Consider the following 22,134-nt stretch of genomic DNA (forward strand, 5'->3'; position numbering starts at 1 on the left):
AGGTCAGGAGCTCAGGCTCTGGAGCCCAAGTGCCTGGAACCCTATTCACCACTGCACTTCCTTGCTGAGTGACCTTCCTCACTCCCTGGGTCTTGGTGCTGTCGTCTACAAAGTGGGGATAATAATGGCACCATGATTGCCATAGAAAATGACCTTGACATAAGGAAGATGTTTGGACAGCATGGCACATACCAAGTTTTCAGTAAGTGTTGCCTGGTGTCGTGACCCCAGAGGGTTGGCGATTCCTCTCAGGGCCTCCATGCCCTGGCAGACACATGCATGTCAGGGAAAGTGCCTTGAGCTGGAGAGGGCAACTAAGTGGACACTGTCCAAATGTCAGCGTGTGGGAGGCTCTTCTCTGGGGGGATTCTGTTTCTCTCAGTAAGTTTCCAGTCTCTGCTGGGGACTTTTGCTTGGCTCCAGTGTTCTGGGGCCCAGAGAGGGGCAGTCACCTGTCTTTCTAAATGTGAGTCTGGCCTGCTCCCACATTTCTGGTGAAGGGTCTCAGCTATACCCACTCTAGGCTCCTGCATGGGTAGGTGGGGGGCCTGGGGATCAGACCAAAAACATGTTCCCCTACCCACCAGTTTCCCTGGCATTTGGGGCCTTTGAAACCTGAGCCTTCTTGGGTTCTGTGGCAGGAACTGGATACATCTCGTGACCTATCCCTTGTTTTCTCTGCTAGGTCATTGACCTCTTATCCTTCTCTTTCCATGTCCCAGAACTCTGTGGACCTCCATTTCTGCTGTTGCCTCCTCCCCCGTTTCCTTTCTTTTCCCCAGGATATCACCTTTTTATCCTCTTTTTAATGGAGATTCAGCAGAGAAGGAATATAAGCACACATTTTTATAACCCCATGTTTTACCAAAAAGTCCCATTTCCCCCATTATAGTTTTTCAATGAATGAAGATATTGAAGGGAAAAATACCCCAGCAGAGCAAGGCCAGACTGGCAGCCAGATGTCTCTGGGAGTCAGCTGTGCTTGCTGCCCTGTTTCTGGGCACCTACAGCCCTCTCCTCCTGGTGACTGCAGGACAGATGGGATTTTCTCCTCCCTCATCCGGGCGGGGGCCATCGCCTCTGATACCAACAAGAAGTGGTACATGTTCGATGGGCCAGTGGACGCTGTCTGGATAGAGAACATGAACACGGTGCTGGATGACAACAAGAAGCTGTGCCTTAGCTCTGGGGAGATCATCAAGCTCACAGAGGTATGTCTTCCTGTCCATTTCCCCGGCTCTCCTCTGCAGCTGGGTGGACCTGACAGCCACAGCATGCTGGCCATCCTCGTCCCCCTCCATCTCAGGACCACAGCTGCACCTCAGCCCATCCCCACAACCTTTTGGTGTCCCTCTCCGTCCCAAGCTCCCACACTTGGCCACGTCCTGTGCAGCTGCTCAGAGCTGCCCATCTGCAGACCCACATTCTGTGATGCTCTGGGCCTAGGTCCAGGATGACCACCCACAAGGCTCTGCCTTGTGCCTCCCAGGCCCCCTTGCAGCCATGTCAGCCCAGTCTGAGTCAGGCACCTTAGCAACATGACAGTCGTATGGGAGACAGGTGGTCCAGACCTGGCTGTAGGGGCACCTGCCTGGTGTGTGAGATGCAGTTCTCAGAAGAGGAGGCATCGCCTGGGTGTAAGAGCAGTTCATGGTATCCACACTGAGCTGATCTCTTGAGCCCTTCTGAGAACACCCAGAGATTCTGGAGCATAGCAGGCAGCTCCCATCAGATTTCTCTACGGCTCCAGGGACCCCAATATGCCCCAGTCCACTATACTGGCCAGAGAGTAATCAGGAATCTCCTGACTTTTGTTCTCCTCAAGACTCCAGGGAGGGCTATTTTATCAGCTGAAGACCAAGGGGTTTCTGCATCCCTTCCACCCCAGCACTGCTCCTGGTGCACATCCCGCCCCATGGCCTGCCTACAGTTGCAGGATGGGCAACCCCTCCCCATGGCTCTGTGGCCCTAGGAGCTGGTGGCTGGCCCACTCACACAGTTCATGTCGTGCCAGGCAATGACCATGATGTTCGAGGTGCAGGACCTGGCAGTGGCCTCCCCAGCCACAGTGTCCCGCTGTGGTATGGTGTACCTGGAGCCCAGCATCCTGGGGCTCATGCCCTTTGTCGAGTGCTGGCTAAGGAGACTCCCTGACTTATTCAAGCCCTATGAGGAGCAGTTCAAGGCCCTCTTTGTTGGCTTCCTGGAGGTAAGCAAGTCCACAGTGTGCCTGGCCCAGGTGGGGCAGCCAGGTGCTGTGGCCGCCAGCCACAAGAGCCGGGTGCTCATCCCCTATAGGGGTCCATAACTTTCATCCGGAACTCGGTAAAGGAGGTGATCGCCTCAACCAACAGCAACCTGATCATGAGTCTCCTCAAGCTGCTGGACTGCTTCTTCAAGCCCTTTCTGCCTAAAGAGGTACGGCTCTGAGCAAGTGGGGCTGGGTGCCTTCTCCTTTCTGCCCTCTGCTCTCCTTGCCCGGGTACCAGAGGGCCCTGAACCCCACGCCCAGCTTCCTGGAAGAGAGATTCAGATCGGCTCACATGGGTCACGGGATCACCCCATCAGGTCTGCTGCAGAGACGCCAAACTATGAAGCAGAAGCCAAAGGATGCCCCCAACCTCTGCCTCCTCGGGCTACTCAGTACTATTCTTGCCTTGGCCTGATACTGTTCCCACTATCCCCAGGGCCTCAAGAAAATATCCCCAGAAAAGCTGAGTCGCATCCCAGAGCTGATTGAGCCCTGGTTCATCTTCTCCCTGATCTGGAGTGTGGGTGCCACAGGGGACAGTGCCAGCCGCATCAACTTCAGCCACTGGCTCAGGATCAAGATGAAGATAGAAAAAGTGAGAGGCAGCAGTGCCCCCCACCACCCCCCCACCCCCCCCGCCAGGCTGGGCTCCCAAGTCCAGGATGTGTGTGCTGAATGCCAGGTGTTCTGGGACCATCCATGGGACTCGGGCCCCCAGGGACAAGTAGCCACACAAATTCCTGGGCCTCACAGCCTGGTTTTCCTCTGGTCCCTCGAAGCTGACCATGCCCTTCCCAGAGGAGGGGCTGGTTTTCGATTACAGGCTGGAGGACGCCGGGATCAGCAGCACTAAGGACGATGAGGATGAAGATGAGGAAGGCAAGAAGGTGAATGCAGGCCTGTGCCGAGGGGACAGGACAGGACGGGAGGCGCCCCACTGGGTGGTGGCTAAACTTCTCGGTGAATCCTGACTACAGAGAGGAGGTCATGTTGATGGCCACAGGTCTCAGGTGGCGGTTATTTGCATTATCTCATGTATCCTCACAGATACACAGTATACCTATTATCGTGCCCATTTTCCAGACAAGGAAATTGAGGCTCAGAACAGTCATCCCCAGCCAGTGGGTGACAGAGCTGGACTTGAACCTGGGACTGGGAGCTGTTCCTAGAGTTCCTCCCCTACCAACCATATGCATTGACTCCTCCGTGTTGATGCCGAGTCCAGGGATGTTCACCTCAATTCTACTAAAAAGTCCCATTTTCCTAGGGGCTGGGCACCCTAAGGGCAGGGCAGCAAGCCCTCAAGGCCTACTTTGGTGTCCCATTCATTCTATCAGCCAGCGAGGGCTCTGTGAGCCTACTCTGCTTCTAGGATCAGAATCCTAACCCAGGAGGAAGAGGGGGCAGAGAGGCATTTGCGGAGATGGCCACTATGCATGGGGCTGGGGATCTCACAGGGCACATTTGAGTCTAACAGGACTGTCCCCAGTGTGACCTGTGCTTGACCATAGTGAGGACCCTCATCGGGGGAGGTCTGCAAGCTGGGTCAAGGAATTCATGCAGATGGGATGGTGTGGGGAGATGAGGCCAGGTGACCTCAGCACCTGTGGTTCTGGCCCCCCCCCACCCCTCCCACCTTGGATAGCCAGAAACTAAATAGTGAAGGCCTTTGACTTCTGGGCTGTCCACTTGCTGGAACACTTCCTTGATGCAGAGACCCACAGCTTCCCTAGGAAGCTGCCCACAAGGGCAGCCGTGTGCAGAGAGCTCCCCCACTCACAGTGGTTTGTTCTGGGGTTCCCCATGGTGTACAGAGAGTAGGGCACAGGCTTCCTATTTCAGTCAGAAACAGCCCCTTACCCGGGCTCTCTTGCCAAGGCCTAGCAGTGCAGCTCCTTGCCCTCCTGGTGTACTTGGCCAGAGTGGGGTTCTGGGCCCAGCCCTGAGCTACCTGTGGTTCCAGGTTGCCTGGGTCAAGTGGATGGACTCCTCGACTCCATTCACCATGGTGCCAGATACCAACTACTGCAACATCATCGTGCCTACTATGGACACAGTGCAGATGTCCTACCTGCTGGACATGCTGCTCACCAACCACAGGCCCGTGAGTGCCCCTGCCATGCCCTGTCTCACCCAAACTAAGGCCCAAGTCAGGGGGTGGCTGGCCTCCCATATTGACAGGGTGGCAGCTCCTGCTGTGTGCCAGACCCTGGGAGAGTTTTGAATACGTGATCCCGGTTCTCCTAGGTGCTGTGCATTGGGCCAACAGGCACAGGGAAGACCCTCACCATCTCCGACAAGCTCCTCAAGAACCTGCCGCTGGAGTACATCAGCCACTTCCTCACCTTCTCAGCCCGAACCTCGGCCAACCAAACCCAGGACCTCATCGACAGCAAGCTGGACAAGAGGCAGGCACCTCATTCCTTTCTATGTCCCGTGTCCTCCCAGCCTGGCTCAACCAGCTGCTTTCTCAGCTCCTCACCAAATTATGCTCTCGGGTTTGCCGAGACCTTCCTGGAGGGCCCTGGGCTCCTTTGCAGACTGTTCTGGAGCCGTCATCCATCAGAAATGCCTACTAGGCCCAGCCATGGGTGCTTGCCCTGGGCTGGGTACTCGGGTGGGGCTTGTTATGTGTCTGCATGGGAGGCAAGACTCACCTTGAGGGAGCCCAGACTCAGGGCAGCCAAGTGTGATGTCCTAGGATGTTCAGAATGGGACAAGGGGCTGCTCAAGAGATCCAACAATTCAGAGGAGGCTGAAGGTAGTTGCCATCCTGCCACCCCTGGGCTCCCAGAGGACCTGGTACCAATGGGTGCTAGGCTCACACAGCCCCTTCCCACAGGCGGAAGGGTGTGTTCGGACCACCCCTGGGGCGCAACTTCATCTTCTTTATCGATGACCTGAACATGCCAGCCTTGGAGACGTATGGTGCCCAGCCACCCATCGAGCTGTTGCGCCAGTGGATGGACCACGGTGGCTGGTATGACCGCAAGGTCATTGGTATGTACCCTCTGGCCTGAGCCAGTGGGGTGCGGGCTGGGTGTGCTGGGCAGGGCCAGGGCATCTGTTAGGCAGGGTAGGCAGAGCGCCCAGTGCCCACAGTACTTTTAGAGGGTCCACAGAAATGTTTTGATTTAAAAAAATTTTTTAATGTTTATTTGTTTTTGAGAGAGAGAGAGAGAGACAGAACATGAGCAGGGGAGGGGCAGAGAGAGAGGGAGACAGAATCCGAAGCAGGCTCCAGGCTCCGAGCTGTCAGCACAAACTGTGAGATCATGACCTGAGCCGAAGTTGGACGCTTAATTGACTGAGCCACGCTGGCGCCTTGTTTTGATTTCTTTTAAAATCACCAGGAAGATGAACTTTCAGGTCAAAGAACATTTTTAATGTATAACATAAATATATTTGTCTTTATTCTAATCCTGATATAAATTATAATTTTTAATATTGTTATGGAGGAGAGGAGACCCTTGAAGGCCAAGTGCCTGGGGCCCACAAAAGTCATAATTCAGCCCTGGGCAGGGCTCTCTCCTGACTTCCTGCCTCCACTCCAGGAGCCTTCAAGAACCTGGTGGACATCAACTTTGTCTGTGCCATGGGCCCCCCAGGTGGAGGCAGGAATGCCATCACCCCACGGCTGACGCGCCACTTCAACTACCTGTCCTTTGCTGAGATGGATGAGGTCAGCAAGAAGCGCATCTTCTCCACCATCCTGGGCAGTTGGATGGGTGAGCCTTGGGCAGAAGTGGGGGAGGCCATGGGCAAAGGCAGAAGCCCAAGCCAGATAAGCTACTCCTAGGACAGCCGGGCAGCTGCTGGAAAGGGGGGAGTGGTTGAGGCACTGACCTCAGACCTGGATTCATCCTTTACTCAGCTATGTCACCACTGGCAAATATGTGAACTTCTCTGAGCCTTAGTTTCTCCGTCTGTATAATGGATGATGATATTAGAGTCCACCACCCCAAGTTGTGAAGGTTAAATAAGACATTGCACGTAGCATCTAGCATGAAGCCTGGCACATGGGGATTACTGAATATATGATTTATACACTTGTATGCTTGTGACTTCACCTGCATATGCACACACATACATGTCAGTACTTACCTAGAAAAGCTGATGGAAGGATGTTACTTTTATAAATCAGGAAAAGCCACCAAGATAGAATGGACAAAGTGGCCCTGATCTTCCATGGGGTTTGGGGAAAAGTCTGCATCAGGATGCAGTTTCCCTCACCAGCCCACCTCCTATCTAACATACATTCTGACCTTTGAACTCCCCTTGGCGCTGTGCCAGGTGGTGGGGGATGGGAGTCAGGTCTTCCCTCCTGTGGCCTGGCCTGCCCTGCCCTCAGGGGTGATAGGTCAGAACCTGCCTACAGGCCCAGCTTGTGGGGGTGGGGGTGGGGGGGCACATTGCTCTGAGGAGGGTGGGCAGCAGGTAGCTGCTCTGGGAGCTGCCCAGCTCAGCCCAGCTGGCCAAGGTGGGCAGCAAGGGACCCACCTAAGTTAGACCCCCATGTCTCTCCCTCAACCCTCTAGATGGACTGCTCGGGGAGAGAAGTTACCGGGAGCCCGTGCGTAAGTGCAGGCCCAGACAGGGCCTGGATGGGGTGAGGTGCTGGTTCCAGGGGGAGCCCTGGGCTCCAGTTGGGTGGGGCTGAGGCTGGGTCGCAGTGGCCACAGTGAACCATCCTCAGGCTCATGTGAGGGCCTTGGGCTATAGCCAATGCCTTTGTAGGCTCATTCAACTATTCGTACAGCAGCCAGTCCTTCGGTGCCTGGGTTATGTCCATCTTTCAGTAGAAGCAAAGTAAATGTGAGTTCAGTGAATGAGCTCCCACCCTGTGTAAAGAAGCAGAGGCTCCAAAGAGGCTGGCCCTCTCCGAGGAGCAGGCATCTCCAGTGTGGCAGCCTCACGCAGGACGGATCTGTCAGTCATTGCTGCTGGGCGACTGGCTACTTCAGGCCTTCAGACCTACCTCACGTCCCACCTCTTCCCCTACCTCAGCTGAAAGAGGCCATCAGAAAACAGCGCCCTCCTTAGGCCTCCATGTCCATTGCTCACCTGCACCCAGGCGCCCATTGGCCCTGTCTTCTCTCTTGTTGCTGGGAACGGACTGCCCTGCTCCCAGACAAGGTCAAAGAGTCCTGTTCTTAAGCCTGAATCCCACCCCAAGATTGTGTGCCGGAGGACGTGGCTCCACCTCCCAAAACACTGCATCAGTACCCACATATGTGTGTGGCCCTTCTCCACTGGGCCGTTCCATCAGCAAGCAGACATGTCCCCCATCGTAACACAAAACCCCAAACAGCCACTCTGGGCCCCTTCCCATCCTGGCCATCACTCTATTTCTCTGCTCACGTTGACAGCACAGCTCAAGAGCATTGTCTCTTCATGCTGGCACCAGCCGCCCCTCCCACTTTCCCTCATGCCCTACCACTCCCCAGAGAGTGCCCTTGTCACCAGCGGCCTTGTGTGGCCAGACCAAAGGTCAGCTCTCAGTCCTCACATTCCCGGGCTGTCACTGTCAGTGGAGGGTGGCCGCTCCTTCTCTCAGGTCACCACCCTCCACCCCCATTTCCCCACCCCACCCCAACCTCCCACCTGTCCATCTATCCATCTCCATCTGCAGCCAGAGGGACCCATTCAAATGTTCATTCGGATCACACTCCTCCACTGCCCAGTTGCAGACAAGAGCCCAAGTCCCAACAGTGGCGGATGGGGCCATCCCTGCCCCTTGTCACCTCTCTGCTCTCACCCGCTCCTCGCTGTCCTGGGCCTGCTTATGCCTCCCTTCCTCAGCTGTCTGCTTCAGTGCCCCTCCTCACGAGGCCTCTCCCAGCATCATGCCGAATGCCCCTAGCCCTGCCCCCACCCCCCCCGCCCCCAACACCTCTCTCCTGCGGCAGGCCTCTCCATAGCTCTTTACTGTCCACTCTGCTGCACGTCTGTTCGTTCCCTGCCTCCCCACAAGAATGGCAGCTTCAGGGTGATGAGTGTGTCTGTTGGGGCTGCCCTCTGTGCCCAGGACCTAGAACAGTGCAGTGCCTGTGTTAATAGATGAGCCCCTCTGTGGGGCTGATGAGTCCTCCTGCCCCTTCTTTACTTTTTTCCACTTCAGGGGATTGATTCCCTCTGCCCCAAGTTCCCACTGACAGCATTTTGGTTCCCAGCAAAGAATTGAGTAGATTTTAAAGAACAATAAAACAGATTATGTTAGTAATGAAAATGCAGGCTGGTGGTTGCAGCAGCTCCGGGGGGCTGGTAAGCCCTGCAGGTCACGGCTGACTCCAGGCCCTGCACATCCCCCGTGATGCCCTCCTGAAGGTTATGTGGCCCATGTGACCCTCCCCTGCTTGGCTCAGAGCCGGCATGTTTCAGGTGTGGGGGACAGCCCCACTGGCACTGACTCCCCTTGTTCCGTGTGTGTGTCCCAGTGCCCCAGTGTACAATGGCCTGTGTCAGTAATGAGGATGTACAAGTGAGGAGCTCAGAGCAGGAGATTCCTTACCCCAAGCTAGGGGACATCAAGAAGAACTTGTGGAGGAGGTGGCATCGAAGAGGATCTGAAGGGTGGGTGCAAGTGAGGCCTGCAGGCTGGGGAAAGGGCATCTGGGGGAGAACACGGCATTGGCCAGGGCAGGGGGTTAGGATCCACAGAGGCCACACTGGAGCCTCCACCTGTGTGACCCAGGCCCACCCTCCTGTTCCCACAGCTGGGGCCCCCACCATCGCTCAGTTTGCGGACCCCCTCGTGGAAGCCACCATCATGGTCTACTCCACCATCACCTCCCAGCTGCTGCCCACCCCAGCCAAGTCCCACTATACCTTCAACCTGAGGGACCTTTCCAAGGTCTTCCAGGGAATACTCATGGCCGACCCGGCTAAAGTCGAGGTGAGGATCTGGTAGGATCCCTTCCCAGTGTCCAGCAGAAGAGTACCCACCATGACTTCACAGTCCTCCCCAGCCCCTCAGTTTTAGACCTTACTGCTCAAACACTGCCCAGCCTTGATCTGGCCAGGCCCTGAGTGGGGCTGGAGGCATGGTGGGCTCCAGGCCCCCTGCCTTCCTATAGCTGAGTCCAGATCCATGCTTAGAATGGCAGTGGTGTTGGGGCTCACACAAAAGAGGGAGCCAGGGCAAAGAAAGGGAGAGAAAGGTTCCTGTTGGAGGCCCTGTGTGGGAGAAGATTTAGGAGGAAGAATGAGTGGGATGCACTCCAGGAAACAAATGCTCCAGTGGAAAGAGCAGGACTGTAGCAGGGAGTGGGCTGTCTGGTGTGCTGGGTGGGCTGGGGCAGACTGTGAGCTGTGGGGGCCGCAGGATCCTGAAGGTGATGGGAGCCATGGGTTTGGGTGGGAGACAGATTTGCACTTGGAATGGGGGTGGGTTTGGTCAGTGTGTGCAGAGCCTGGTCTGCACAGGGAGACTCAGTGAACAGGACAGATGCCAGACTTGGCCTTGCCACGCTATAGCCAAAGAGGTAGAGAGAAGGGCCTGGGAGCTTCCTGAAGGTCAGCTACTCCCCCAGGGAGAGGCAGGAAAGCTGGGATGGAGGTGGTAGCAGACATAGAAATGGGAGCAGAATCTGAGGGGCTTGCTGAATGGCTAGATGTGGGACGTTAGGAAGGAGAATTGGGCATTCCTCCCCAGCTTGGGGTTTGAGGAATCGTGGGGGTCCTAGTGGAGCTGGGTCCCAGTAGGCACTTGGCCTTCTGAGCCTGGATCTGGGGGTGGAGAGGCACAGGCGCGAGGCACAGCCCCATGCAGGACGCGGTCCTTGGTTGGCCGGCTGCCCTGTGTGCGGCCCTGCCCGGGACTCGGGGGGAAGAGGCAGGTGCTGATGCCAGGATGGCTGCAGGACAAGGTACAGCTGCTACGACTGTGGTACCATGAGAGCTGCCGCGTGTTCCGCGACCGCCTGGTGAACGAGGAGGACCGTGGCTGGTTCGACAAACTACTGGAGAGCCACATGGAGTACTGGGACGTGGCCTTTGTTGAGGTCTGTCCCTTCCAGCCCATCCTTTATGGGGACTTCATGTCGCCAGGCTCTGATGTCAAGTCCTATGAGCTCATCACCAGCGAGAAGAAGGTGAGGGGCCCGGCTGAGGCCTACTCCTCCTGGGGCCCTTCATGCTGCCCCCCGGGACCCAGGCCCTCTGCAGCACTGCTAACAGACCTGCGTGCTGTGGCTGGAGGGTCAGGACACTGACTTCGAAGGCCAGCACTTGGCTCTCTGGGTCTCATTTCCTTTGTCAAAAGGGTGTAGCAGGCCCTCATTGGCCCACCTCTGAGGATGAGCCTGTGTTTCATTTGAGACGGGCTCTGTAAACAGGGACATGCTGTACCTGTTGGAGGGGCTATCATCCTGCCCTCAGAGGGGCAGCAGGGCCCCTGGGATCATAAGTCTGAGTCATGACCCCAGGGAGATATGGAAGAGACCCCGTCAGGGGTCTCAGAGCTGCGTGGCTGGTGTGGCCTTCCTGATGGTTTCCCTCCACACACATCCCCTCCTTGTTCCTAGGAACTCCCACCAGAGTCATGGGTCAGTACACTTGTTAAAACCCAGAGGAAACAGACAGGGCTCTGACCCCACGCCTCAGGCCTTGGTGTATCCAACAGGTCGGGCCTTATGTAGGTGGAACTGGCTTCTGAAGGCACAGCGCCCTTCCAAGCACAGAGGAAGGGGTGTGCTTTCTGTTGGGGGCCCTGGTTCACAGAGACCGAGAGAGGACCCAGATCTCCCCATCCTCCCTGCCCCAGATGATGCAGGTGATTGAGGAGTACATGGAGGACTACAACCAGATCAACACAGCCAAGCTGAAGCTGGTCCTCTTCATGGATGCCATGAGCCACATCTGCCGCATCAGCCGCACCCTGCGCCAGGCGCTGGGCAACGCGCTCCTGCTGGGTGTGGGTGGCAGTGGCCGCAGCTCCCTCACTCGGCTGGCCTCGCACATGTGAGGGCCCCCAGACATGGTGGGCAGTGGGTGGCTGGCGGCAGGCTATTGGTTCCATTTATGTTCTTCCACAGATGGGGGAGCCTCGGGCCGCCCCGGGCCAGGACCCCCAGCCATGGGCTTCTGAACACACTGGGAACAGGAACTAGGCCCCAAGGAGAGGCAACAGCAGTGCCCTGTGGTGCTGTGGGGAGGGAAATGTGGCTGCAGACATCCAAGAGGGATTCCTAGATGAGACGGCCATAGGCTTTCTCTCAGAATCAGAGCTGGGAGGATGGAAGGAAAGGGCATTCCAGGCCATGGGAACAGCTTAAGCCAAGGTCTGAAGGCAAGAGAGCATGTTCAGGGCCTGGAGAGTCTGCAGATCTGCCCAGGAAGGGGGCCAGACTCCAGATGGCTGGGGTGGGGTGTGGGCACCCACCACTCAGCACTTGGCCTCAAGCTCTGGTAGGCCTCCACCCAAACTCCTGTCTCTAGGGCTGAGTACGAGTGCTTCCAGATTGAGCTATCCAAGAACTACGGCATGACCGAGTGGCGTGAAGATGTCAAGAAGGTCTTGCTCAAGGCTGGCCTGTACAGCCTGCCCATCACCTTCCTGTTCTCTGACACCCAGGTGCCAGTGCCATAGGCAATGGGCAGGGTCCAGGGTGGGGTGGCTATAACCCCATCCCAGTGTGGTATCCTATAAGGTGGTCAGTCCTTCAATCCCAGGTCACTGTCATTTGGGGTGGCTGTTTTGAGGGACAGCTGGGACTAGGGGTGAGGGAGCCCATAGTTGGGTGGGTCAGGTGCGTGGGGCCAAACCCAGCCTATCAGGGCTAGGGAGATATAGATCGCTACTATACCCTCAGGATAAAGAAGGCCCCTGGCACCATGGCTGACCACAAATGGCACCACACTCACTGGCCAAAGGCTTCCTACCTTAAGGACCACAGGACTTGTGCCCAAAGTGCTGTGCCCGTGGTGCTCTATTTGGGGGCTGCTCCCTCTAGAGCTCCCTACGCATGAGTACTGTTCCTAGGTCTCTTAAGAGAAGGTGAGGTTGTGGCTTTGGGGTCTCAAGACAAATACAGCAGCACTTAAACCTGGCTAGGGGTCAGAACTGGGTCAAGGCTGAAGTCCTGAAATACATCCCACCCTGTGCAGAGTCCTCTCTGTTCCCAGCCCTGCTTCTACCCCAGGGTCCCCTCATGTCATCTGGTAAGGACCTATTTCTGCCCATGGCCTGGTTTCCTCCTGTAAACAGGAGGACTAAACAGGCATGGAGAGGTCTGAAAAGTGAGGAGTAAGGTGCCACATCTCCTACCCAGGACCCAAGGCTCTTTCACAGCCCAGTGGTGATGTTCAGAGTCTCTGCTATAGGGCAGACCCGGATATGAGTCCTAGACTATGACTTATGGGGTCACTTGTATGATCCTGGGCTTCTCTGCCCAGGTTTATAAAATGGGGCTGCTGTGAAGGTCTAGGGAGACCAACGCCCAGGGGCCATCATCAAGGCTTAGCTTTTGCACTCTCATCTCTCCCCAGATCAAGAACGAGTCTTTCCTGGAGGACATCAACAACGTCCTGAACTCGGGTGACATTCCCAACCTCTACACCTCAGAAGAGCAGGACCAGATTGTCAACACCATGCGGCCATATGTCCAGGAGCAGGGCCTGCAGCCCACCAAGGCCAACCTCATTGCCGCCTACACTGGGCGTGTGCGCAGCAACATCCATGTGGTGCTGTGCATGAGGTACAAGCAGTCATCGCAGCCTGCCGTGGGGAGGGTTCTGGGCTCCTGGGGGTGGAAGTCAGCATCTCATTTGGACTCCTGGCCCCCCAGCCCCATAGGAGAGGTCTTCCGAGCCCGCCTGAGGCAATTCCCCTCCCTGGTCAACTGCTGTACCATTGACTGGTTTAACGAATGGCCAGCTGAGGCCCTGGAGTCTGTGGCCACCATGTCCCTGAACGAGATCCCAGAACTGGAAGCCACCTCTGAAGTAATCGGAGGACTGGTAGGTGTCTTGGTGAGGAGCAAGCTGTCATGGGGGAACTGTTTAGGTTTGGGACTCTCACCCAGGCTCAACACTGATGGGCGTTTGGGAAGGTGAGTTACCTGTGCTGAGCCTGTTTCCTCATCTGTATAATGGGAGTGCCACAAGACTGTCTCAGTGATATAGGTGGTTGGACACACACTTCATAGTCACTGTTTGTTTTGTTCCCTGAGATCTTTGTGGCAGCTTTCTTCACAGAGCCCCCTGACACAACCAAAGACCACGGATGGGGGACTAGATTTGTCTGGTCCAAACTGAGAGAGTGGTGGTCACCTGAGGGCCAAGAGCTAGAGTGAGTCCACTTCCCTGTCCAGCTATGCTGAGGCCTTGGGCCCGCTGTTTCCCCTGACCCAGCCTCCAAGGAAGGGGGATCCCACCTTAGGATTCTCAGGGAGAGGCAGGTCTTGGGAGCTGTGACTAGGGAAAGATCTGGGAGAGACCTGAGTCCATTTAAAGACAGCTCTGCCCTTGACAGTTGTGTGAACTTAAACAAGCCCCTTGACTTCTCTGGGTCGTGGGATTTTCTGCAGAATAGGTGACCTTGACCCTGGAGGCTATGAGGATCATAGGAGACAGTGAGTGTGAGAGGCATTGAGGTTCTTACATGTGGCCCCCTCCTCGGGACTAGGCTTCAGTGGCTTTGAGGGCACCCCGGTGCCCTTTCTTTGCTGCTGGCATCAGTGGTTTCCCACCCCACAGATTCAGGTTTGCGTATATATCCACCAGTCGGTGGCCAAGAAGTGTGTTGAGTACCTGGCTGAGCTGGCCCGCCACAACTATGTGACCCCCAAGAGCTACCTGGAGCTGCTTAATATTTTCTCCATCCTAATTGGGCAGAAGAAACAGGAGCTGAAAACTGCTAAGAACCGCATGAAGAGTGGCCTTGACAAGGTGGGCCACGGTGGGGCTTTGTGGGCAATGGCTGACAGCCCACGATTCTGCATGCTCTGGCTTAGCCCAGACCCAGGGAGGCCCAGCCCACCCTCTCATCAGCAGCCTGCAGTGTTGAAATGGGTGGCTTCCTCCCTTACCAAACAAACAAATGAACAGAAGCTGTTGGACAAGGGCAAGGCCAAAGCAGGTTACCCCACAGATATTCAGGGGACGGCTCCCTTCCTCCGGGGTTCACTGGACAACCAGCCACAGCCTCTCACTCATGCATGAGGGCCTGTGGCCCTGCAGGAACCTCTCCCCAGGCCCCTCCAGGCCCAACTCTCTCTTTCTTTTGTCTTTTTTTTTTTTTTTTCAAGTAGGCCTCATGCCTAGCATGGAGCCCAACAGGGGGCTTGAACTCAAGACCCCGGGATCAAGACCAGAACTGAGATCAAGAGTCAGATCCTCAACCAACTGAGCCACACAGGCACATACCCCGGCTCTCTTTCTGGTACCCTGTCACACGTAATTTCCTCTCTGCATCCCCCATCTCCTAGCTGCTGCGAACTTCAGAAGATGTGGCCAAGATGCAGGAGGAGCTGGAGATGATGCGCCCTCTGCTGGAAGAGGCTGCCAAGGACACCATGCTCACCATGGAGCAGATCAAGGTCAGGGGTGCTCCTTGGCTCTCTTCCCTGATGTCTGACCGTGTCTGAGGATGTTCGGTGTCCCCATGCAACCACAAGATCGCCAGTTGCCTGACCCTGCAGGTTGCTTAGCCTCTCAGTGCCTGTCTTCCTCAGCCAGTAGTCATTGGTTTATTCAACAAGTGTTTGCTTGGAACCTATTCTATGCTGGGCACTGCCCCGGGGTAGGGGATGTGGTGAAAGCAAGAGAGGCAGCCCAAGCCGTGGTAGTCATGACACAGACTGAGCGGCAGGCCACCACAGGCAGCTGTGCGGACTCTGCCCGAGTCTCCCTCTGAGTCTTCGTGAGATCCCCAAATTCGAGGGCCGTGTCCTCCCAGCCGACATCTCAGATTCGTATGTTCATTATGACAGCTTTCTGGTAGAAGCAGTCACATTCTGCTCTGCAATGTCAGTGTTTTGAAAATGTTTGCCAGCAGATGGAAAGAAAATGATGGGGGTAGGGGGAGCACCTTTCTGTGTCTTGCATGGCGGTACCCTGAGGACTTAGGGGGTCCTTCCCTGGTGGGCAGTTGTGCTCAAGCACATAAAGCCCAGAGCCCCAATCCAGGCCCACTGTGAACACTCGGAATGGGCTTCTTACATTCCCAGAGCTCCATGGCCTGTCATAGCCAAGAGGGCTCTTGGAGAATGGGGTATCCCAGCCCTCATTTCCCTCTGCCTAGGGAAACTGAGGTGTGTAGGGAGGAGAAAGGGGTGGGGACACATGTGTCCCTGGCATGCCACCAGCTGGATCCTCCCTGCCTTTGGTCTCCAGGTGGACACAGCCATTGCCCAGGAGACCCGAAATTCAGTGCAAGCAGAGGAGATCAAGGCCAATGAGAAGGCCAGGAAGGCACAAGCTATAGCTGATGACGCCCAGAAGGACCTGGATGAGGCCCTGCCTGCCCTGGATGCGGCCCTGGCCAGCCTGCGCAATCTCAACAAGAATGATGTGACTGAGGTGGGTGGCCAGGCAGCCCTGGAATCCCCCCTGGTGTCCAGCCTAGCACCCCTGGGCTCCAGGCCCCCTCTCTCCACATCCCTTGGGGGTCATGTGCTGGGAGGTGTGAGCAGAAATAGGGCTCAAACCCAGCTGCCTGCCCTTACCTCCTTGCACCAGCCCCTAGGCCCTGAGCCAGCACATGGGGAGGGCTTTCGGTCCTAAGAAACCAGCCTCTAGCCTCATGGTCAAGCCTGGGTATATGGGGGAGCAGCAGGAGCCACAGGCTGAGGCAGACCTTAGGGAATATCTCAGAGCACATTTTGTCAATGGTGGTAGGAACTGGGTAGGTGAGGTCCACCTTATCTGACAGCTGTCCCTGCCCTGGGGGAATCCAGGCATTGATGGGTCTCTCCCACTCTTGGCCTGACCTGTAGGTGCGGGCCATGCAGCGGCCACCCCCAGGTGTGAAGCTGGTCATAGAGGCTGTGTGCATCATGAAGGGCATCAAGCCCAAGAAGGTGCCTGGAGAGAAGCCTGGCTCCAAGGTGGACGACTACTGGGAGCCCGGCAAGGGGCTGCTGCAGGATCCTGGCCGCTTCCTTGATAGCCTTTTCAAGTTTGACAAGGTGAGCATGCCAGGTGCAGGCTGGACAGTGGGTAAGGCAGGGAAGCAAGGAGGGGAGCCAACACCCCCACAGTGTAGGATTCTCTGTCCTATCTCCCTCTGCTTATAACACACACAGCCCTGTGGCCACAGGGGTGACAGGCAGGCTCCTGTCCCCATAAGATGTCACCCATAGTCACTCCAAAGCTCTGTAGCCTGGAGATCCCCTCTTGTGCCTTTTCCTCCCTGAGACCCCCATGGCCTTGGCCTAGACCTTTACTGTCTGTGCAACCATCGCCTTTCCCTCAGCCTCAGCTGAGGCTCAGCTTTTCCTGTCTGTCTCTGGGTTTCTCTGTCTGCTGTCTATCTGGGGCTCTTAGTGTCCATGCCCGTTTTCTCTCTCGGTAGGTGGCTTCATGGTTAGATGAGCCTGGAGCCCACTACTCTCTTGGGGGACCCTCTTCAGCCTAGTAATTGGGTAGGGGACAACTGCCTGTGCACACGGGCCACCCCCCACCACCATGTGTCAGTATCAGGCCCCGGACACTCCAGGCTGCACTGGGAGGGTGGAGACAATGGCCAATAGGCAGCTAGACTCCCTATAGACTTCCCCATCCTTCCTCCTCCTCTTCCATCAATCTAGAAACCAGAGTCCCCACAGGCCTAATTAAACCCAAATCAGGAGCACTCACAGCCAGTGCTCAGGCTCCCCTGCCTGGTCCCAGGCTCTGAACCCTGGGAGCTCATGAACCATGCAGATTCCTGGGCTCATCCTAAACTACAGGGTTGGACTCTTCCACGGTGGGACAGGAACATTGGGGGTGTGGTGAGCTCTCAGGATGAGGATTAATACCCTGAACATGACCCTGGTTGGGCGTCAGAATCACTCACTCATGTCCACACCTGTCAGGAAATAGCTCTTGTTGCTAAATGAATTTTAAATGGGGCTTGCATATCATCAGACCTCAAGCCTGCATGGTTTCTCGAGGACAAAGTCTCTGATTGTATTATCTGAAATCCTGGAACACAGAAGTTCCCCTTCCGACCAGCCTTTCTGGGCCATGATTATTCCCAAAGGAAGACACTTGTGCTGAAGCCTACATGGGACATGGGACTCAGAGCAGGAGCAAGGTGTGCCTTAGCAGGGCCCACCATCACTTCCTCCCTGCAAAGCACCCCCTGATGCCCACAGTTCCCCTCCCCTAGGACAACATTGGGGAGGCAGTGATCAAAGCCATCCAGCCTTACATTGACAACGAGGAGTTCCAGCCAGCCGCCATCGCCAAGGTGTCCAAGGCCTGCACCTCCATCTGCCAGTGGGTGCGCGCCATGCATAAATACCACTTTGTGGCCAAGGCAGTGGAGCCCAAGCGGGTGAGGGCTGGGTACGGCTGGGGGGCAGGGGAGGAAGAGCCCCCAGGGGGAGAGCCCCTGCCACAAGTTAGCCCTGGGCCCTCTGCTGGCAGCAAGCCCTGCGGGAGGCCCAGGACGACCTGGAGGTGACACAGAGGATCCTGGAGGAGGCCAAGCAGCGCCTGCGCGAGGTGGAGGATGGCATCACCATGATGCAGACCAAGTACCGGGAATGCATCACCAAGAAGGAGGAACTGGAGCTGAAGTGCGAGCAGTGTGAGCAGCGGCTGGGCCGCGCAGACAAGGTGCGCACATCCCCGTAGGGAGGGCCTCTGGGCTGGGGGGGCCTGGGTCGGGGGAAGGCCCTGCGCACCCTCCCCAGCCCCCCGCCCGGCCAACCACAGCCCACCCCATGGGGCTGCCCCTGCAGCTCATCAACGGGCTGTCCGACGAGAAGGTACGCTGGCAGGAGACAGTGGAGAACCTGGAGCATACGCTTGATAACATCTCTGGTGACGTGCTGCTGGCTGCTGGCTTCGTGGCCTACCTGGGCCCCTTCACAGTAAGTAACCTTCTGACCCTGCCTGGGACAGCCTCACCTCCCCAAACAGGCCCCACCTTGAGGCCTCACTCCACAAGGGGCAGCCTGGAGGGCCACTCCTTCTGCACTTACTCATTCAACGAGCGCTCCTCAGGTGCCCCGTCTGAGCCCGGTGCTCTTCCAGGCACAGGGGATAAGGCAGTGCATGAAACAGCCAGAACCCCTCCCTGGCAGGGCTGGTTTTCTAGTGGGAGATAGGAGCTCGCAATTCCATGCTTGCTGGGTGCATGTTTTTTAACCCTCACAGTCTCCCTGACAGGTGGGGGTTCTTGTCATTGCCCCTATTTCACAGAAAAGGGGCCAAGGAAGTCACCCAGAGTGGGACCTGATTGCCCCTATTTCACAGAAAAGGGGCCAAGGAAGTCACCCAGAGTGGGACCTGAGTGCGGGTGTCTCACTTCACATCTGAGCTCTGCCTCTGTGTACAATGGCTGAGCACTGGGGGGTGGGGGGGGGAGGGTGTGCAAAGGGAGGTGGGAGGGCATCACACGGGTCATGGTGGGATGGTCCTGAGTCTGGCATCTCCCCAGGGCCAGTATCGCACAGTACTCTATGACCACTGGGTCAAGCAGCTCACAAGACACAAGGTCCCACACACTTCTGAGCCCACGCTAATCGGGACACTGGGAAACCCCGTGAAGATCCGCTCATGGCAGGTACCCACCCAGGGGGCTGGCGTGACTGGGCTGGGCCAGGAGCCTCCTGCTTCCCTCCCACCCTCTTTCCTGGGACTGCTCAGAGATGCCTCCCCTGAACCTGCCTGGGCCCAGCGAAAGGGTGTGTGTAGGAGAGGAGAGAGCTGAACGCAGTGTGGCACAGATCTAGCTAACTGTGGGCAGAGAATTCAAGGGGTGCTTGTAAGAGTGGACTGGGGTAGGGGAGCAGCATCCAGAGTGAGGTTAAGGAAGTCTGCAGATCTGAGCTAGAAGGACAGGTAAAGTTGGCCCAGGGAGAAAACCAGGAGGCTATGGGCAGAAGCCAAGGGTGAGCATAGGCCAGGACATCGATGGCATGTGGGCTCTGGGGAGATGGTCTGACTGAGTGAGGACTCCGTAGTCATGAAGGCAGAGAGCCCCAGAGAAAGGAGGGTGTTGGGAGCCAGCCTAGAAGCAGGAGAGAGTATGGGGTCCTGTGGGCTGATGGCTGTGCACACTATCTCCTGTCCCCACCTCGAAGGGGACATAATAAGAAGGAAGAGATCACCAAGCACAAAGCTGGGAGTAGCTGATGCCCCAGCTGACCTTGCTTATGTGAGAGCCCTGACCCAGTCTGGCCCCTGGTGCCCCACAGATCGCTGGCCTCCCCAATGACACACTGTCAGTGGAGAATGGGGTCATCAACCAGTATTCCCAGCGCTGGACTCACTTCATTGACCCTCAGAGCCAGGCCAACAAATGGATCAAGAACATGGTGAGCCCATGCATGGTGCCACTGCCCCACACAGCCGGGCTTAGCAAGTGCAGGGTCAATAGCGGGGGTTCAGCCTGGCTCTCAGCCCCCACAGCCCCCACTAGCCCCCTGTGCCTACAGGAGAAGGACAGTGGACTGGATGTATTCAAGCTGAGTGACCGAGACTTCCTGCGCAGCATGGAGAATGCCATCCGCTTCGGCAAGCCCTGCCTTCTGGAGAACGTGGGCGAGGAGCTGGACCCGGCCCTGGAGCCTGTGCTGCTCAAGCAGGTGGGCCTGCAGCGGCAAGGGAGTGGGGGCAGACTGTCGGTCTGGACAGGGGAGGGAGCAGCCCCTTCCCTGCCTCACTGGTGAAGCCCTGGCCATGGTGCTTGCCCATCCCACCCACTGTATGTAGACATACAAGCAGCAGGGGAACACAGTGCTGAAGCTGGGGGACACGGTGATCCCCTACCATGAGGACTTCAGGATGTATATTACCACCAAGCTGCCCAACCCACACTACACGCCTGAGATCTCCACTAAACTCACTCTCATCAACTTCACTCTGTCGCCCAGGTAAGCCCCCAGACCCCGGACACCGAGCATCAGCTCTGCCTGGCTGCCTCGCTCCCACCCGCAGGCTGAGACTCAATGGGTCTCTCCCAGAGGCTCCACTGGCTTTTTCCAAGGCACTCTGGCATTCCAGGCCTTCCTGGCACCTCCACCAGCTCCCCTTACTTGCCACCACTCCCAGCTAAGAACCCCCACCCCCAAGATTAAGAGCCCTTGATCCTTGGTCAGGACCCCTCAGCCTCCCTGGTCAGTGCTAGCCCCATCTTGTCCAGGTACCCTTCCCCTGTGGCTCAGCCCCTGCCAGCCCCTTGTGCACTCACCCCCAGAGCTGTCCTGGAGTCCTGACTCAGGCACACTCTGGCTCCCTGTACCCAAGCCCTGCTTCCTGCTTTGCTGCCATGAGCCCAGGCACTGCGGTTTTTGCTGGCCACCTACACAGAGCCCACAGGCCTGCTCCATGCTCAGGCCTCCATGTCAGTGGTTACTACGAACCTCTCCACAGACATGGTTGTGAAAACGCCCTTAAGGCAGATCCCTACCAGTCATCCAACCCCCTCCTGCCCAGGAAGTTTTTCAAAGACCCCTGCTGGGATTCCAGGTTGCCACCCAGGTCTCACTGAGAACTGGTCACTTTGCAGACAGGCTCTGCATTAGCCCTGCAGCCTGAGACAGAGGTTAGGCCTCCCGGGCTGACACTGGCAGGGATGCTGGGCTCTTGGAGCCCTGGGGCCACAGGTAGATAGGTGAGCAGGCTCAAGGCTGGCCCTCTGGGGTCTACCAGGTGTTGCTGACATGGTGTCCCCTGCCCCTGGCAGTGGTCTAGAGGACCAGCTTCTGGGCCAAGTAGTGGCTGAGGAGAGGCCGGACCTGGAAGAAGCTAAGAACCAGCTGATTGTCAGTAATGCCAAGATGCGCCAGGAGCTGAAAGACATTGAAGACCAGATCCTATACAGGCTCAGCTCCTCTGAAGGCAACCCTGTGGATGACATGGAGCTCATCAAGGTTCTGGAGGCTTCCAAGATGAAGGCTGCTGAGATTCAGGTCAGCAACTGCCTGCCCCGGCCTACCGACTCCTACCTCTAGCCCTAGGCCCGACCCCTGTCCCCACCCACCTCTGCCTGCTGCTCTTTGCCAGTCTAGCTGGGCCTGACCACCACTCCCCTGCTGTACCTCCAGGCCAAAGTCAGGATCGCAGAGCAGACAGAGAAGGACATTGACCTCACGCGAATGGAGTACATACCTGTGGCCGTCCGCACCCAGATCCTTTTCTTCTGTGTGTCTGACCTGGCCAACGTGGACCCCATGTACCAGTACTCCCTGGAGTGGTTTCTCAACATCTTCCTCTCGGGCATCGCCAACTCAGAGAGGGCAGGTAGTCCTGGCATATGTGCACACGGTGACACAAATGCCAGGCTCCCACCCTGAAACAGATGTGATACACGTGGCCACATCTCCACAGTGGGCACATACATGTAAAATCATGTCCACGTTCACTTGCACATACTCTCATATCAAACATAACAACACGCACACCCCTCCTGACCCTCCTCAGAGCCCCTCTACGAGGAATTCCACAGGCCCCAAGGGGATGCCCACACCATCCCTCTGGCTGCAGGGCAGACTGGCTGGGCTAGGCTGAACCCCGGGCATCTTGCTTCCCTCACCTCCCCCCATGCACTCGCCATCCCCTCCCTGCCCTGCAGACAACCTGAAGAAGCGCATTGCCAACATCAACCGCCACCTGACCTACAACCTCTACAGCAACGTCTGCCGTAGCCTCTTTGAGAAGCACAAGCTGATGTTTGCCTTCCTGCTGTGTGCCCGCATCATGATGAATGAGGCCAAGATAGATCAGGT

General features: G+C 56.8%; 1 protein-coding gene across 2 annotated transcripts in view; it reads left to right on the top strand.

The window, feature by feature from the left end:
* DNAH1 (dynein axonemal heavy chain 1) overlaps nucleotides 1–22,134 on the top strand; it is a 75,873-nt gene that overhangs the window by 47,825 nt on the left and 5,914 nt on the right. The window contains exons 37-66 of one of the 2 annotated variants that reach the window (XM_042929583.1): nucleotides 1,034–1,211; nucleotides 2,015–2,209; nucleotides 2,299–2,418; nucleotides 2,688–2,846; nucleotides 3,031–3,138; nucleotides 4,215–4,355; nucleotides 4,499–4,659; nucleotides 5,094–5,251; nucleotides 5,806–5,979; nucleotides 6,790–6,828; nucleotides 8,968–9,146; nucleotides 10,114–10,344; nucleotides 11,016–11,212; nucleotides 11,690–11,825; nucleotides 12,740–12,948; nucleotides 13,039–13,210; nucleotides 13,949–14,140; nucleotides 14,680–14,790; nucleotides 15,587–15,772; nucleotides 16,189–16,380; nucleotides 17,565–17,732; nucleotides 17,825–18,016; nucleotides 18,142–18,273; nucleotides 18,843–18,968; nucleotides 19,603–19,722; nucleotides 19,843–19,992; nucleotides 20,120–20,280; nucleotides 21,093–21,318; nucleotides 21,454–21,649; nucleotides 21,981–22,132. In XM_042929583.1, coding sequence (XP_042785517.1) covers nucleotides 1,034–1,211; nucleotides 2,015–2,209; nucleotides 2,299–2,418; nucleotides 2,688–2,846; nucleotides 3,031–3,138; nucleotides 4,215–4,355; nucleotides 4,499–4,659; nucleotides 5,094–5,251; nucleotides 5,806–5,979; nucleotides 6,790–6,828; nucleotides 8,968–9,146; nucleotides 10,114–10,344; nucleotides 11,016–11,212; nucleotides 11,690–11,825; nucleotides 12,740–12,948; nucleotides 13,039–13,210; nucleotides 13,949–14,140; nucleotides 14,680–14,790; nucleotides 15,587–15,772; nucleotides 16,189–16,380; nucleotides 17,565–17,732; nucleotides 17,825–18,016; nucleotides 18,142–18,273; nucleotides 18,843–18,968; nucleotides 19,603–19,722; nucleotides 19,843–19,992; nucleotides 20,120–20,280; nucleotides 21,093–21,318; nucleotides 21,454–21,649; nucleotides 21,981–22,132 — 4,861 coding nt within the window. Of the gene's footprint in view, nucleotides 1–1,033; nucleotides 1,212–2,014; nucleotides 2,210–2,298; nucleotides 2,419–2,687; nucleotides 2,847–3,030; nucleotides 3,139–4,214; nucleotides 4,356–4,498; nucleotides 4,660–5,093; nucleotides 5,252–5,805; nucleotides 5,980–6,789; nucleotides 6,829–8,967; nucleotides 9,147–10,113; nucleotides 10,345–11,015; nucleotides 11,213–11,689; nucleotides 11,826–12,739; nucleotides 12,949–13,038; nucleotides 13,211–13,948; nucleotides 14,141–14,679; nucleotides 14,791–15,586; nucleotides 15,773–16,188; nucleotides 16,381–17,564; nucleotides 17,733–17,824; nucleotides 18,017–18,141; nucleotides 18,274–18,842; nucleotides 18,969–19,602; nucleotides 19,723–19,842; nucleotides 19,993–20,119; nucleotides 20,281–21,092; nucleotides 21,319–21,453; nucleotides 21,650–21,980; nucleotides 22,133–22,134 lie in introns of those variants that run through there. The other variant, XM_042929584.1, reaches the window with a different exon arrangement.

This window comes from Panthera leo, chromosome A2, assembly GCF_018350215.1.
Source record: "Panthera leo isolate Ple1 chromosome A2, P.leo_Ple1_pat1.1, whole genome shotgun sequence".
Lineage (NCBI taxonomy): Eukaryota > Metazoa > Chordata > Mammalia > Carnivora > Felidae > Panthera > Panthera leo.